The sequence below is a fragment of the Lissotriton vulgaris genome, chromosome 2_1 (genome assembly GCF_964263255.1).
Source record: "Lissotriton vulgaris chromosome 2_1, aLisVul1.2, whole genome shotgun sequence".
In the NCBI taxonomy this organism is placed as follows: domain Eukaryota; kingdom Metazoa; phylum Chordata; class Amphibia; order Caudata; family Salamandridae; genus Lissotriton; species Lissotriton vulgaris.
Window position 1 is genome coordinate 543,167,250 of NC_141687.1, and position 15,376 is coordinate 543,182,625.

A 15,376-nucleotide genomic window follows, 5' to 3' on the forward strand; every position below is an offset into this window, starting at 1 on the left:
GAAGAAAGAAAAAGGGCCATAGAACCAATGAGGAAACAAGAAAGAAAAAGAGAAAAAAAAAAAAACTCCAACCCCCCCACCCAGCACCCCTGCAGAAGGCTACGGCCTACCCCCCCCCCCCCTAGCAGTGTGCCTGTCGCCCTAAATAAGAGACCCGAAATGTAGTGAGAAGAAAGTAAGAAAAGCGGAGGAGGAGAAGAAATTAGTATACGGGCGCCCAGCCACCCACCCTCCGAGCCGAGACCCTCAAACCAATACAGAGCCAACATTCGATTCAGTCATTGTACAGCCTGTCCCGCGTAGTCACCAGCCGGCCGTGCACCAGTACTCAAAAGAACATCCTCAGCCTTGCCCCATGCGATCAATTGTAGCAACGGAGTCCAGCCGGCCAGCCGCCATATTGGATGTAGTGGGTGAACGGGGTGTCCATGATAATCCGTTGGGCTGCCCACCAAAGCCAGCCAAAAGCAACAGTGTGTGATCAGAGACAATTTGGGAAGGATCCAAGCGCAACAATAATCCACCAAAGTCTGTTAACCAGCCCGATAGTATCAGTTCCAGGAGAAGAGGGAGAGTCACCCCGTCAGTCCACAGCTGAGTAGCTGGACGCAGCGTCCGGAACCGATTTTCCACACACAGCGCTGGGCCACCATCACCGGACCACTCCCCAACGGCAGCAATCAGCCCCGTGGCTGGCACGAGATCCCGGTCCTCCGAAGTCCCCATACCCACCGGGGAAAGCATTGCACCGCGTTCGGGTGCAGGGTGTGGGCAGTGCCCCGCAATCTAGAGCAGTCACATTCAGCGTAGTACACAGCGGGAGCAATGGCGTCTAGCTTACTCCCCAGATCTCTGGCACGACAATCCAGGGCAATGCGCAAAGCACCTAGAGCAACCAGAGCATCACTGATCCCCTGCGTTGCCCCAGAAGCATAGGCTCCAGCACTCCTCCTCACACGAGGCTCCCCGGCAGATCGGGATTCATGAGCCCGAACGTTGCTCTCACATGCGTCCAACCGGTCACTTCACTGCCATTCACCGGAGTACAATTGGGTCGGGACCTCGGGACTAGCGGACTCCATAGCGTCACGATCAGTGGCATGAATGCGGACTCAGCAGTCGCCGGTCCCGCAATCGCGACCCAGAGCCCTCATTGTCAAGCGCCGATTATGTGACGCTCAAGATGTCGCCCAAAAGAGCCTCGGGAAAGATGAAGGAATTGTCCGGGCGGCTCACGGGTGGAGAACCAGATACTATGTAATCCCCCAGATCCGCGATGTCCCGCAGACACACGACACCGCTGGGTGGGCTGGATGGCTGCAGCAAGGGATGGGCTGTTCAGAAGGTTCACTCCGTCCGGCCGACTCCTCCCCGACACAGATGGGCGTTGTTATTCCATCAGGGGCTGGCCGTCCCCCACACTCAAAGCCCCGGTCTCGTGGACGTTAAGGGCCGGAGATTAGGCGAGGACGTTTCGTCGGTTTTACAGCTAGTAGAGATCCCGGGAACACGCCAACGAAGGCAGCATCATTTCTCCCTCACCAAGACGCGGCTCGAATTCAGGATGAGTTACAGGATGTATGCACAAAGCAAGAAGGTCGGCGGAGCTTAGAGTCTAAGCGGCCATCATGGTCGACAGCTTGGCTCCTCCCCCCAAGTGAAGTTTTAAACTGACATTTCAACCTGCAAGTGCACCCAAATGCTAGGCGCAAACGTTCCCTTTTTCTACATGTAAGTCACCCCTCAGGAAGTCGCAAGGCAGCCCCATCGGCAAGGTACAGTGTATTTAAAAGGTAGGACATGTACTGGTGTGTTTTACATGTCCTAATAGTGAAATACCGCTAATTTCGTTTTTACCTATTGCAAGGACTATCTCTCCCACAGGGTATAATGGGAATTGCCTTGAATATCTATTAAGTGTAATTTCCCATTGTTTGCAGATAGAGAATTGGAGTCTGGGGTCTCTAAACTCACAATTCAAAAATACAACTTTTGGTGAAGTTGGTTTTTAAATTGTGTGTTTGAAAATGCCACTTTTAGAAAGTGCAAAGAAAGTGGAAAAGCCGTAAAGGACAGATACAGGGTAGGGCAGTATTCAATAAGTACAACGAAGTGTAACACGGTATTCTGATTGACTCATGCAATTTCCTTATTGCAATAATAATTTCATATGATTACCTTTTTTCTTTTAGGTAGCTTTTTATCTTTTCAAAATTATATACATTAAGAAGAACGTAGGTGCAAAAAGACTTCTAATCCTTCTGGTCCAACACATATCACATTAATTCCACTATTTACATATTTTTTACAACATTTACCACAATACATAGTGCATACATTTGACGTCTGTGCAACCACCATGACTTCAAAATGGTGGCAGTCTCGTTGGATACACAGGAGTGCATTATTTAAGGCCCAATTAGGAACAGCTGGAAGCATTCCTACTGGGTTAACTGGATGTTTTAGGCTCTTTTTTCCTGCATTTGGCTGAAAATTGGACAAAAGGTGATATCTGGAAGTAAATGATTCTGAGGAAGAGGAAGAAGAGATGGTGCCAAAAAGCACCCATTATCGGGGACATCCACAGTATAATTGGGGAGGCAGTCTCTGCTGCCTTTTAAGTGAGAGAAGGGTCTTCTCCTGCAAAGCACCCATGAATTGAGGCTCCTGACCAATAGCTGGAGGAAGAAGAGGTCAAGTGGAGATTTATGCAAGGCATAGAGTTGAAGGTGGTTTTACAACAACTGAGAAAAATTGGCCTTTCCAGAGGTTGAGTTTCAATAGGAAGATTTCTTGCCCCAGTATTAAAAAAAGAACCTGAATCACTGCCTGTCCATGGGAGCAGTGAGAAAGGCCATTATGGGTGAATGGCTGAGACAGATAAGCATACCTTCCTGTGTTTTTTTAACAGGGAGATATCTTATTCAAGGATTCATATAGGAGCCTTCTTCTGGGGTCAAGGTGGACTCCTTGTTAGTTAGGTTATCTTCTCAAAAAATAAATATATCAGAGGACAAATCACATTTAATCTTAGTGCATACTAGAGTGGATGTATCAGTTAAAAGTGCTTATGCGGAGACAAATTGTGCGGTCTGTGCTGCAACATATACGATTACAGTACAATCCTTGCTGAAGTAATTACCAAAGATTGGCAAAACAGGCTGACTTTGGGAGAGATTTTGTTAACCACAATGTCTATTATGGAACAGCAAAAAAATAATTGTCCTATATCTCAGATGATTCACTTGGAGCTGCAACACCTGGGTTGGTGGTGGTTGCGAGAAGGCAAATGTGGATGATGGCTTGGAAGGCTGATGCCTCGTAAAAAACTTTAAATCAACATCCTTTTCCGGGCTCAAAGCTGTTTGCATCACAGTTAGAGACCAGAAATTAGGGTAAAATGTAGGATTCTTGTGAAACCTCTGTCTAAGAAACATTGCTTTGCCTCTACAAGAGCCTTTGGTTTGAATTTATAGGCAAACAGGAACCAGACCTTACAGGAAGCAGATGAGGCAGGGCAATTTCTTGTAGAGAGAAGTCTCAGACACAACCTACTGCAGCATCCACTGCAACTCCACTCCTGCCTAAGGCATGACTCTACTGCTTGGAAACATCAGTGGCTGATGAGAGGGAGATTGCACTATTTTTTAGAGGCATGGACATTGTCCATATCTGAAAAGTGGGTCTTGGACATCATATGTCTGGGATATCAGATATTCAGGATATCCGTGGGGGTGGAGGGGAGCGGTTATTGAGTTACTACTCTTGCAAGAAATCCACAAAAAGGTAGGCCACTTTTGGACGAGATCCAATAGTTGCTCGAAAAAATGGTAACTGTTAACCATCCTCAAAGTTGCAACAGGGAATCTATCTCACAAATTGGGACGATATAGGGTACAAACAGATGGCGCTCAAGAGGGACAATTACTGAGCCTATACGGTTATCAAGGATTGCACTCTACCAGTAATAGGGTATCGTCCTACACCTATGCTGACCAAAATTTAATTTAAAAAAAACACTGGGAGTGCTAAAGTCTTCTTGTAGCTCTTATTTAATTTCACTTGATCTTACAAATTAACAAATAAAGACCCAAATATGCTTCCAAACAAATGAACTTTACAACAATATTCAAGATTAATTTTCTCTTTGTCCTTTTCTCTTCTGTAACAGCCAGTTCCCGACGCGTTTCGTCCTATAGGAAGGACTTCATCAGGGCTGTAAATTTTGAAAACAAACAAAACAATGTATATATTCTTTACATATAATCTTATCCACAACTTACAATTCAATATCAAATGACAATGTTGTCCTCAGACAACAACAATACTGGTACCCAAGTAACTAGTGTCCACTGTACACTTTGTTCTGTGTTTATTCACCACACAGCTATACCTCTTAAGAAACATAGTCAAATCACACTTTAAGTTCCCAATTAACATGAGTACATGTGTCACTTGAACTATCAACCTTAGATATGCTGGGTTCAGCGAAGGGCAACGATGTTGGAATAATATAAGTGATCTCAATAGAGTAGGTTCACTAGAAATGTCTGGTAAGTTCCCAAAAATGTGACTTACAATAATAAGTCCAATATGCTCACCTAACTTCTTCCAAAATTATCTGGTCTTTGCTTTGCAGGTTATGAAAACACTCACTATCTTCTCCTTCTCTTAAACGAACTGTGTTCAAATAAAAGAGCAATAATTAAAGCTCCATACATTGTATTGTGATAAAAAGAGTATCTATATCGCCATTACCTATATTACAGTGTTACCTTGAATTGCAACAGAATATCCCCGGCTGGTGATATCCCAGCTGTGACCCCCCGAGCAGACTTCTTCCAATACTATCTCAATGTTATATGCTAGGTTGAATCTGCAAAGAGATTGAGAGGCCTTAACTATCATAAAATTTATAAAAAACAAATATATCCATGTTCTTCACTAATCTCTTACAAAAAGAACTATTTCAAGTGTTTACCTCAGAAAATGTGGTTCACTTGGAAATCCTGGTCGGTAACAGGTAGTATCGCCCACTTCTATCTTCAATAAAGGTGATTCAATCACAAATCAATCTGAAGGCAATGATATAACCACACCGACTATTACTTAGGACCACTTATCCCATCCCTAAGTTGGAATCTACCTCTACTGATATTATCAAAAAAAACTCACCCCAATAATCTGGTTCCTTCGTCTACCTTACTTTTATCATGGAGGACCTCCTATGTATAATGGAGCCTGCAATGAGAACCTAATATAAATAAATATAGCCCAAAAGTAAATCCTCTAATTCCTATTTCAAGTCAGCACATTCTACTCACCATGAGCAAAATCTCGTGATCATCTCCTGTGCCCGGGTGCGATAAATCCTGCCACAAGGCAGACTGCTATGCTAGTCGTTTTTAAGCCGAGCGCTAGCCAATAAGCGCTCAACAAACAAACGACGTGGCACTCCGACTTGAACTGCATCACCTGCCAATGTTTGGAAATTGTCTGTAGTAATTCATTAGTGCAGTTCTTGTTTAAGTGTATGTAATTATACACTAACGATTAGGTCAAGCTTAATGCTCATGATAAGTTTTATCATAAGATTTGAAACACGACATAAGGTGTGCATATGCTGGGTTCAAACTTAGGACATTGGTATGTTGGTTATGGCCATTGGTACGAGAAATTACTTAACCATAGGCCAATTTCTGGGATTCATATTCTCCCAATTTAATTTTTCGGGGTGCAGAATTCCAAATAATGTTTCCGAATCTATAACGCACATTTGTTAAAGTGAAGCATAGCAACTTGTACACTTTGGCGACTAATATTTTTCAAACTATTGCATCACACATTGTAAATCATAATAGGTTCATAGAATAACCTTGCATATAGTGATATATTTTATAACATTGTATGCTTATAGGGAATAGTATGTTTCTCCGTATGAAAGACGGGGAGAGATCAGCCGTAGGCTCAGTACAGCAGCGACCGATTGCAATAGGACTCTTATATGCAACGGCCTATAGGGTGATAGATAACACTTGATAAGGGTAGCGTAACATAGTAGAGGTGAACGTGATACTGAATCCGGTCATGACACAGTAGTGGGGAGAATATCTTACCCGCTACTTGTAGCCACTAATTGACTTGGCGGATCGAGACCTAGCCCGCCGTGCTGACCGTGATACTATTATCTTTATAAGACAATAACATGAATGCTGCGTTATAGTGATTATCAAAATCTGTAGTAATGCGCCTCAACGACGATCTATTCAAATTTGGGCAACAGAGTAGTAAATGTAATATTTCGAAGACACGATTTTAGGCATTTTACTCGCCGTAGAAAAAACCATATGATGATAGGACCGGAAAGTCTTAGTTCGGCCAATGGGGGGGAGTGCGAATTTAACCATGTGACCGGATACACTTGGTCAGACCAATGCTGTCGAGCGGTGAACTTTGTTTACATCTTGGGAAGTATGCGTACGCGAGTATTCAGAAAGAACCAATGAGAACAGGTTATGTGAGGAGGACGTGAAAGAGAACTGCATCGCGCAGGTGATGCAGTTCAAGTCGGAGTGCCGCGTCGTTTGTTGAGCGCTTATTGGCTAGCGCTCGGCTTAAAAACGACTAGCATAGCCTTGTGGCGTGATTTATCGCACCCGGGCACAGGAGACGATCACGAGATTTTGCTCATGGTGAGTAGAATGTGCTAACTTGAAATAGGAATTAGAGGATTTACTTTTGGGCTATAATTATTTATATTAGGTTCTCATTGCAGGCTCCATTATACATAGGAGGTCCTCCATGATAAAAGTAAGGTAGACGAAGGAACAAGATTATTGGGGTGAGTTTTTTTTTGATAATATCAGTAGAGGTAGGTTCCAACTTAAGGATGGGATAAGTGGTCCTAAGTAATATTCGGTGTGGTTATATCATTGCCTTCAGATTGATTTGTGATTGAATGACCTTTATTGAAGATAGAAGTGGGCGATACTACCTGTTACCGACCAGGATTTCCAAGTGAACCACATTTTCTGAGGTAAACACTTGAAATAGTTCTTTTTGTAAGAGATTAGTGAAGAACATGGATATATTTGTTTTTTATAAATTTTATGATAGTTAAGGCCTCTCAATCTCTTTGCAGATTCAACCTAGCATATAACATTGAGATAGTATTGGAAGAAGTCTGCTCGGAGGGTCACAGCTGGGATATCACCAGCCGGGGATATTCTGTTGCAATTCAAGGTAACACTGTAATATAGGTAATGGCGATATAGATACTCTTTTGATCACAATACAATGTATGGAGCTTTAATTATTGCTCTTTTATTTGAACACAGTTTGTTTACGAGAAGGAGAAGATAGTGAGTGTTTTCATAACCTGCAAAGCAAAGACCAGATAATTTTGGAAGAAGTTAGGTGAGCATATGGGACTTATTATTGTAAGTCACATTTTTGGGAACTTACCAGACATTTCTAGTGAACCTACTCTATTGAGATCACTTATATTATTCCAACATCGTTGCCCTTCGCTGAACCCAGCATATCTAAGGTTGATAGTTCAAGTGACACATGTACTCATGTTAATTGGGAACTTAAACAAAGTGTGATTTGACTATGTTTCTTAAGAGGTATAGCTGGTGGTGAATAAACACAGAACAAAGTGTACAGTGGACACTAGTTACTTGGGTACCAGCATTGTTGTTGTCTGAGGACAAAATTGTCATTTGATATTGAATTGTAAGTTGTGGATAAGAGTATATGTAAAGAATATATACATTGTTTTGTTTGTTTTCAAAATTTACGCCCTGATGAAGTCCTTCCTATAGGATGAAACGCGTCGGCAACTGGCTGTTACAGAAGAGAAAAGGACAAAGAGAAAATTAATCTTGAATATTGTTGTAAAGTTCATTTGTTTGGAAGCAAATTTGGGTCTTTGTATGTTAATTTGTAAGATCAAGTGAAATTAAATAAGAGCTACAAGAAGACTTTAGCACTCCCAGTGTTTCTTTTTGATTAAACAACAGGGAATCTATTCAATCTGGTTTCTGGTCCAGAAGGTCTTGAGAGCGTACAGGTATGTGTTCTACTTAAAGGATGTCAACAGCCACATTGCACACATTAGATTCAAGATAATGTGACTTCAGAGAATCTTGCTTTACTTTATGAAAGGAGATTTCCTTGGGTATTTGGGCCTGCTAGATGCATATCTACATGTGTGAATTCACTAGGAGTCCCAACAATTACTGAGGTCTTGTGTCGAGCCTACACACTTCCAATTTCGGGAGCTCCCTTTGAACTTGTGACTTCTCTAAGAGTGTTTACCAAGGTGTTAGTGCCTTTAGGTAGGTGTGATCCATGCAGGAGAGATTCATGTCTTCTCATATTTAGACGGCTGGTTGGCATCTTCTTCTTCCTTTAAGGTTGTTTAATAGGTGGAAGAAGTATGCGACCTAATGAAAGGTTATGGATTTCTATTTAACCTTAAGAAATCCAATCTGGTGCCTACACAGGATCCTTAGTTTATGGACACTTGGTTAAGAACAGACTTGAGGAGGCATGACTTCTGGAGTTTAGGAAGGACAAATTGATTGAGGGCATTTAATTTCTTCTGGTAATGTCAATTCCAACAGCCAGCCACAGTGTACAAGCCAAACAGACAGCACAGTATTCCAAGTGGCGTACATAAATTAATGGGGCGGTGGGTGGAGTTATCACAGTTGGTGAATTTGGCCACACTAGCTCTAGAGTATGATCTCTGACAACAAACCTAGTCTCTGTCTACAGTGTATCTTACAGGGAGAAAGAACGGGCCCTGCAGACCATCTCAGCAGCATGTTTCACTCCTAGGGCACAATATTGTTCTCCCAGAGAGTGTTTTGACAAACAGAGCAGCTCTTGGAGGAGCTGGAAATAGATAGCTTTGCTTCCAAAAAAAATACACTGTTGCCAAGTTCTGTACTCAAACTGTTTGCCCAGGAGCATGGAAGGCGGTGGCCAAGAGTGTTTCTATATGCCTCTTCACTAGGAATCCCTGGTGTATTTTCAGTTGGGGATTTAGCTATTGAGACGGTGAGCCTCCAGGCAATGGGGTGCTTAGTGGATGTAGCCAGCTTTAATCATCAATCACGCCACCCATGAACATTGAGAAATTGTCCGGAGAGAGGAGTATCAGTCCTGTGACAGGTTGCGCCTCTTTAGTGTTGGATTTTCTGAAGGATGGCTCGGTTTTGGGCTTAGAGGTCTCAACTTTATTATTTTAGTTGCTGCTATAGAGCATTAAGAAACCTACTGTTGGAACTATTGATACCTTTAGATTCATGACAACTAAGAAACTTCCTTTTGAAAATACCAGTGATTCACTTCCTAGTCCCTTCTTGGGGTTTGCCCACGGTTTTGAAGGGGGAACCTTTCGAGCGACTGGATTAGGTGGTTTCTTGACCTAAAAGGTTCTAATTTGGTGGCTATTTCTCCAGGCAGAAGATTGGAGAATTTGGGTACTCTACTGAGTTTTGAGACTTTTCTAAGAGTCTACCCTGACAAGGTAGTGTTACTCCCAAATCCAGAGTTTGCCCCAGAGGTGCCTTCAGGTTTCCTCTGATTTCGTTCTACTGAAGTATTGTCCAGACTTTTCTTCTCCTGAGGAAGAGTTACTCCAGTTGCTGATGTGAGCAGCGCACTGGGAATTTAGTTAATTAGAACAAAAAATGTTGGTAAAAATATTTCCCATTTGTGACAACTGCTGCCTCCAGTAGAGGCATGCGGCTGACAATGACAACATTTGGTATATGACCTCTGTGGGCCCCTAGATAATACTGATGATGTTTTGTAATATTTCTGGTGTGGATTTTGTTATGTCTCGAGCTGCCGCACCGTGTTGTGTCTCGAGCCAGCCAGCATTATGCTTTCCCTGGCTCGAGCGCTACACGGTCCTCACGCTCGAGGTTGTGAGCTATTGTTATTAATTGAATTAGGTCATAACATTCCTTATGAATATGGGCTGTTGGGGCAGATTGGGTGGTGAGAGCTGACCGGCGGCTGCGTCCGTCATTCTTCTGTCATTGGGGTTACGTTTCCTGATTAAAGGATATTTCTATCAAATTGACTACGTGCATCCTTCGTAACAGATTTCACCGCTGCTCTGTAAAATGTTGATGCAATGGTCTTATGTTGATCTGCAATTGTCCTCAATGGGTCTTTGTCAAATGCTGCTGTCTTTATTTTCCGATTTGCAATGCCTATTGGCACCACAGTTCCCTTTGCTTAATTGTTCTAGAATTTTTTTTTTTTTTATTGGAATATGAATGATGCAAGTCATCAGACTGACATATGAGAGACAAGGATAGCCCCTTTCAACTCAGGTGCAGGGGAGGTTAAAAAGAGTTGTGTCATCTTCTTAGGGTCTTTTGAAGAAATCGATGATGGGCTTATGCAACACTGCAACTTGGTCTACACCCCATATATTTATGAAACATACAGGCTGCAGTTGGGGGATGTTTCTTGAATGTTTGTCTCATATGTAAAGATGTAGTGTCACAATAATAGAAGCGAATAAACTTCAATTAAGCACTGGGCTACATTTGAAGTTATACTCTGCAGTCCATAAAACCAAATTGTATACTTTGGTTTCAGCACAACCTGTAAGGACTGGTGCAAGGAAGATAGACGAGGAGGTAATAGCCCAGTTACTTACTCTAAGTCCTAGCCTCCCTCGCCACAATCCAAATTTCCGTTCAATTTTGGGAGTTTTGGCTTCGGAAGATGGATAGCTCAGCCACGCCAAGTGCCATGCTTTATTGTTTCTCTGTTGCCTGCCCAGCAACAGGTGTCTCACCTAGGCAGTGGGCTGTGCCTTGCTACTACTAAGTGTAGCTGACATTATACTGTTCGCGAAAAATTGTCACTCGTAGTCGTTGACTGTCACTCATAATTACACTGAACTTAAGAAAATGTCACCCATAAGCAGTTTGAAACTTGGCAGCTATGCTATGTGTTACAATCCAATGGAATTTCAAAAACGTAGCTATGAATTAGGTTATAAGTAAGACGTTTATTTAGTTACAGGTTTATTTGGTAAGTAGAATATAACAGACTTCAGCCCCACCAGGAGCAGCACCTTTGCTGCTCAACCGACACACTACAACTGTCTCTGTTACCCACACCACGCACTCCAGCATTCCACTACCTCATCAAGCGTTCCAACATTCCACAAACACACCACATCCATACTGGGTGAGCAGCAGGTAACTAACGGAAAGGATGCATAATGAGAATACAAGTCACGACACTAAAATAGTCGTGGGTTTCTGCTTTTGGGGGTGCGTGCCTCCTGGCAGTGGCAGGCAGTGGGATCTATCTTGGGGTGTGAAGCGTTGCCTTTCGATTAGGAAAACTACAGTTAGAAGGAAGCAGTTGCTCAACCTTTAAGGACTCGGAGTCCTGAACATTACTGCCAAGTAACGGGGGAATTTATCACATGTTGGTATTCAATTTGTCTGGAATCGTTTGTCAGAGCTCTCAAACTGCCCTGTTGAGATTAAGGTAATTTATGACAATTCCTTTTGTGTTGTTTTGTGTTCTAATACGTGTACGCTTTCCCATTAGAAACATAAGTCCTGGAAAGAAACGTCACAACTCCAAAACGGTTTACTTCACTACATGGCCATCAACGCTAGCTGCAGTGTGACTTATTGCTACAACTTTCGTAACCTGATTTTCTGCATAAAAAATCCAGCTGTTTCTATCGCAACACTTAGTCCTCTTTCTGCTTCAATGTCGCGTCATCATTTGTAAACATTCTGTCCTCTTTCTGTATCCATGCCCCTCCCTGCAATAACGAGCAAACGCCCTTGGCGGACCCCGTCCTCTCGCACACTCACGCTTGTACTCCGCCATCAGCCTCTTGAGCGCAGTCCCGGCCATGATCGCAGCCAGTAGCGAGAGAGGAACGCAGCAGCGGATGAACTGCCGCGCTTGAGATTAGCCTCGTCCCTTCCAGTCGCTTGAAATAATGTGCACTTCCGGTGAAGTACCCGATTTCACCTTCGTCACTTCCAGGTCATGGGTAGAACCTGGATGGACATTAAAAGACTGCGGGTGTTGAGTTAATTATTTAATCAAGAAGGCTCTGTTTAAATCGAATGATAGGACAGTAATGAGTGGAGTGAGCACCTGGCCGCGGCTTACGCGGACGTTTCGTAAATTGACTCAAAGTCCTTTTAAAGAGCTTTGAAATAATGTCTCGACACTCGACCTTCATTTTAGAACTTCTAGGTAGTATAACAGCCAATCCCACTAATGAAGATCTTGCGAGAGTCGTTTGTGAGTGAGTGGGACTGATAGTAGGTGAGAGCAGTGCTTTAAATGGGAATAAATAAGTGCAGGTACTCATTAAAATAGAGGTGTGGCAAGTGGGCGGAGGTAGGGGTGGGGCTAAGGTTCAAGATATGCCTACCTTTCATGAGTACCAGTACTCCCCTGACAGTATAGAAGTGCAGTACTTCTAGTGATGAAAATAAGAAGTGCTGGCCCATTTAAAGCACTGCCTTTTTCACTATTGATAGAGCGCGCAGGGACCAACTAGCTCAATTTTACCACTCGCCTTGGGCCCATATAACATTCACACTTTGAACTAGCAGTCCTGCCTTACCAATTTGCTAATAAATCACTCTATCAGTTTGCCCAGAGGTCCGTTTTAGGACTTGTACCTGTAAACCATGACTTACCAATCCTCATCACCTTACTATAAGTCCTGTGAATCAGAGGGAGTTAGCATAAACAGGCAATATTTAAACACATTTACTTTTCTTATAATAACCACAGACTCGGGAAAGTTTTAAAACCTTTGCCTATGATAGATTTTCTGAGTCAAATGAAAAAGGGCCACAATCTTGTGACCACAAATTTTACAAACAGAAATATAACCAGTAGGACTTAAAGTTTGTAAGAAATCTGTTACAGAAGAAGATGCAGCCGAGCAGTGAGTTCAGAGTTCTTTATTCTGGATAGAGGTACAGGAAATAAGTAATCTCTAACCTGCCTCAGCAACCGCCAGATTAAGAATGCGGAATGCAGAACTAACAAAGCCTAACACTCGATGCACACGATGATGCAGAGTAGAACAGAACCAGTTAACATGACACTAACACTAAGAATAAGGCACAACAAAATCACAGTAACCCCATTAGCCATTGGTACCTGGGAAGGGTGAGAAAGGGAAATAGCACAAGGGCATACCACATAGATTATATTTACCTAGAATGGTGCAATAACCAATCCTGGCCACGGGCTGGTGCAAAATATGGACCAGGATCAGGCTCCCGACTAATCAGGTGCCCACGGGACAAGACAAATGTGATCAGGACAGGTGACCTCAGCTAAGTGTAATGCCAGCGTCACACCCTAATTAGTACCCCGATTGGGTAATCGATTCTTCTGACAGAGTTCAGGACAGGTGACCTCAGCTAAGTGTAACGCCAGCGTCACACCCTAATTAGTACCCTTATTGGGTAATCGATTCTTCTGACAGAGTGCACCGCCAGCACCTCTGCTCTCGATCTCCTATTGAGTGCGTTGGGTCAGTGACAGGTAAGCTATTCGGGCAAGTCAGACAATTTCTCTAAACCTACCTTAGTTATACCATTTTGAGGGCAATGTACCACCCCTAAATGTGGCAAATCTATGTGTTCCCCTTCAGTGATTGGTTGGAAAGACGAGGAGAGGTCATCACACCATACTAAGATTAGATCATCTCAATTGACTTGAATTGATCAAGTTCCCACCCATAATTTATTTTCTCACGATTTTTTTCCGCCCACCAATTTTATTTCATTTTAGTATACAATGTTAAAACATTTTGTAAGTCTTCTTCCTTTTCTCGGGTGATGTGGTGAGGTTCTCAAGCGCAACGCGGGTAAGACAATCCTTGGCACGATTTCAATGCCACAGCTCGAGGTCTCTCATTTCTCCCGGCACATGCGCAGTGCGTTTTCAAAATGGTGTCTCATGTCACCCTTCATGCCCAAATACAAGCTAGTAGCAAAGTCAAGAAGAAACACATTCGAATACAAAAATAAATTAATGCACTGTATACCACTTATCTCTTCTCTATTCCCATTACTTTATTTTAACTTGTGCGTTAATGATGAAGCAGACCGAACAAGCTGCAGCATGAGCATTAGCATGTGAGATTTAAAGCGGCCATTTCTAGCACTGGTGCGCAGAAGCAAAGATTTCATACCAAGCAGAGAGGTACGTCATGCGAAGTAGATGTGACAGACGCATGCGCAGAAGGTTTCCCACGTTTGAGACGGCTATTTTAATGCATTAGAGTTACTGTTAGTAAAAGCACATAGACAAGCTTCCCCTAGTTACTAGAAATGTTGTGTAATGCAAATATTAGTAAACAAAACATGTTGGTTAATATATTACAAGTTATTTAGAGAGGGCTAAATACAAGCAAGTTTCGGAATATGTGAAACCTTGCTCCATCAATCCTCTCTTTGATGATATTTTATATAATCATAAATTAAGGAACCAGATGCCAACTTCAACATTCTCCCAGCTCAATCTCTTCAATTACTTTGGGAGTTTTCTTTTACCATTATTCCAATAAACTTTCATTTTCTTATATAGGTCTCCCTTTCACTCTTCCATTTGAATTTAATCAAGTTTGTTTTTCTTTATTTTCTCATTAATTGTGTTCCTTTTTCTATTTCTGCAGAATTTCACCAAATCATTATCACCAATATTATTAGTGATATTCCCATTATTGGCATCACTACTTTACCTACAATACTTCTACCTACATTAGATATCCAAGTACCAATAGAAGAGAGACCATCAGTAAGTCTCTTCCATGCACCCTGAACTTCCAGTGGTTTCAGTTCTTCCAGATGAGTAATGGTCCTTACATACCTTCCAATTTCAACACTTTTATCAGGTATGTAAGTGCAACAATGTTGCGCGTTCAACAATCTACAGACTCCACCCTCTTTTGCCAATAATATGTCAAGAGCAAGTCGATTTTGTAAAACCATTGATCTGATCGCACCCAATTCGGTATTGATCAATAAGAATCCTCCAGCAGTGTCAGTCGATAAGCGATCCACCACTGTAGACAATTTGCAAATTCTTTTAGTATTCAGAACTACTCCCACTGAAGGTTTCAATGCACTAAATATATAACCTACAATTTCTGCAAAACTAGCTCTTTTATAACTTGTTAGTTCATTTTCGTATTCATTGCTTCCAGTGATTCTTTTTACATGGTATACTTTTGGGAATACTATTCCGAAATAGCAACTCCCATACCAATGATCAGGTAGCTTAAAGTAAGCTTTATTCCCACAAATATAATAAACTTCAGGAAATACTGGAT

The 15,376-nt window shown here is 42.3% G+C and overlaps 1 protein-coding gene across 1 annotated transcript in view; it reads right to left on the bottom strand.

Annotated features, from left to right (window-relative positions):
* Positions 1-12,052, bottom strand: part of UBE2G2 (ubiquitin conjugating enzyme E2 G2) — a 401,614-nt gene extending 389,562 nt beyond the window's left edge. The window contains exon 1 of the mRNA XM_086955512.1: positions 11,877-12,052. Coding sequence (XP_086811638.1) covers positions 11,877-11,919 — 43 coding nt within the window. The 5' untranslated portion in view covers positions 11,920-12,052. The remainder of the gene's footprint in view (positions 1-11,876) is intronic.
* Between the last annotated feature and the right edge of the window lie 3,324 nt (positions 12,053-15,376).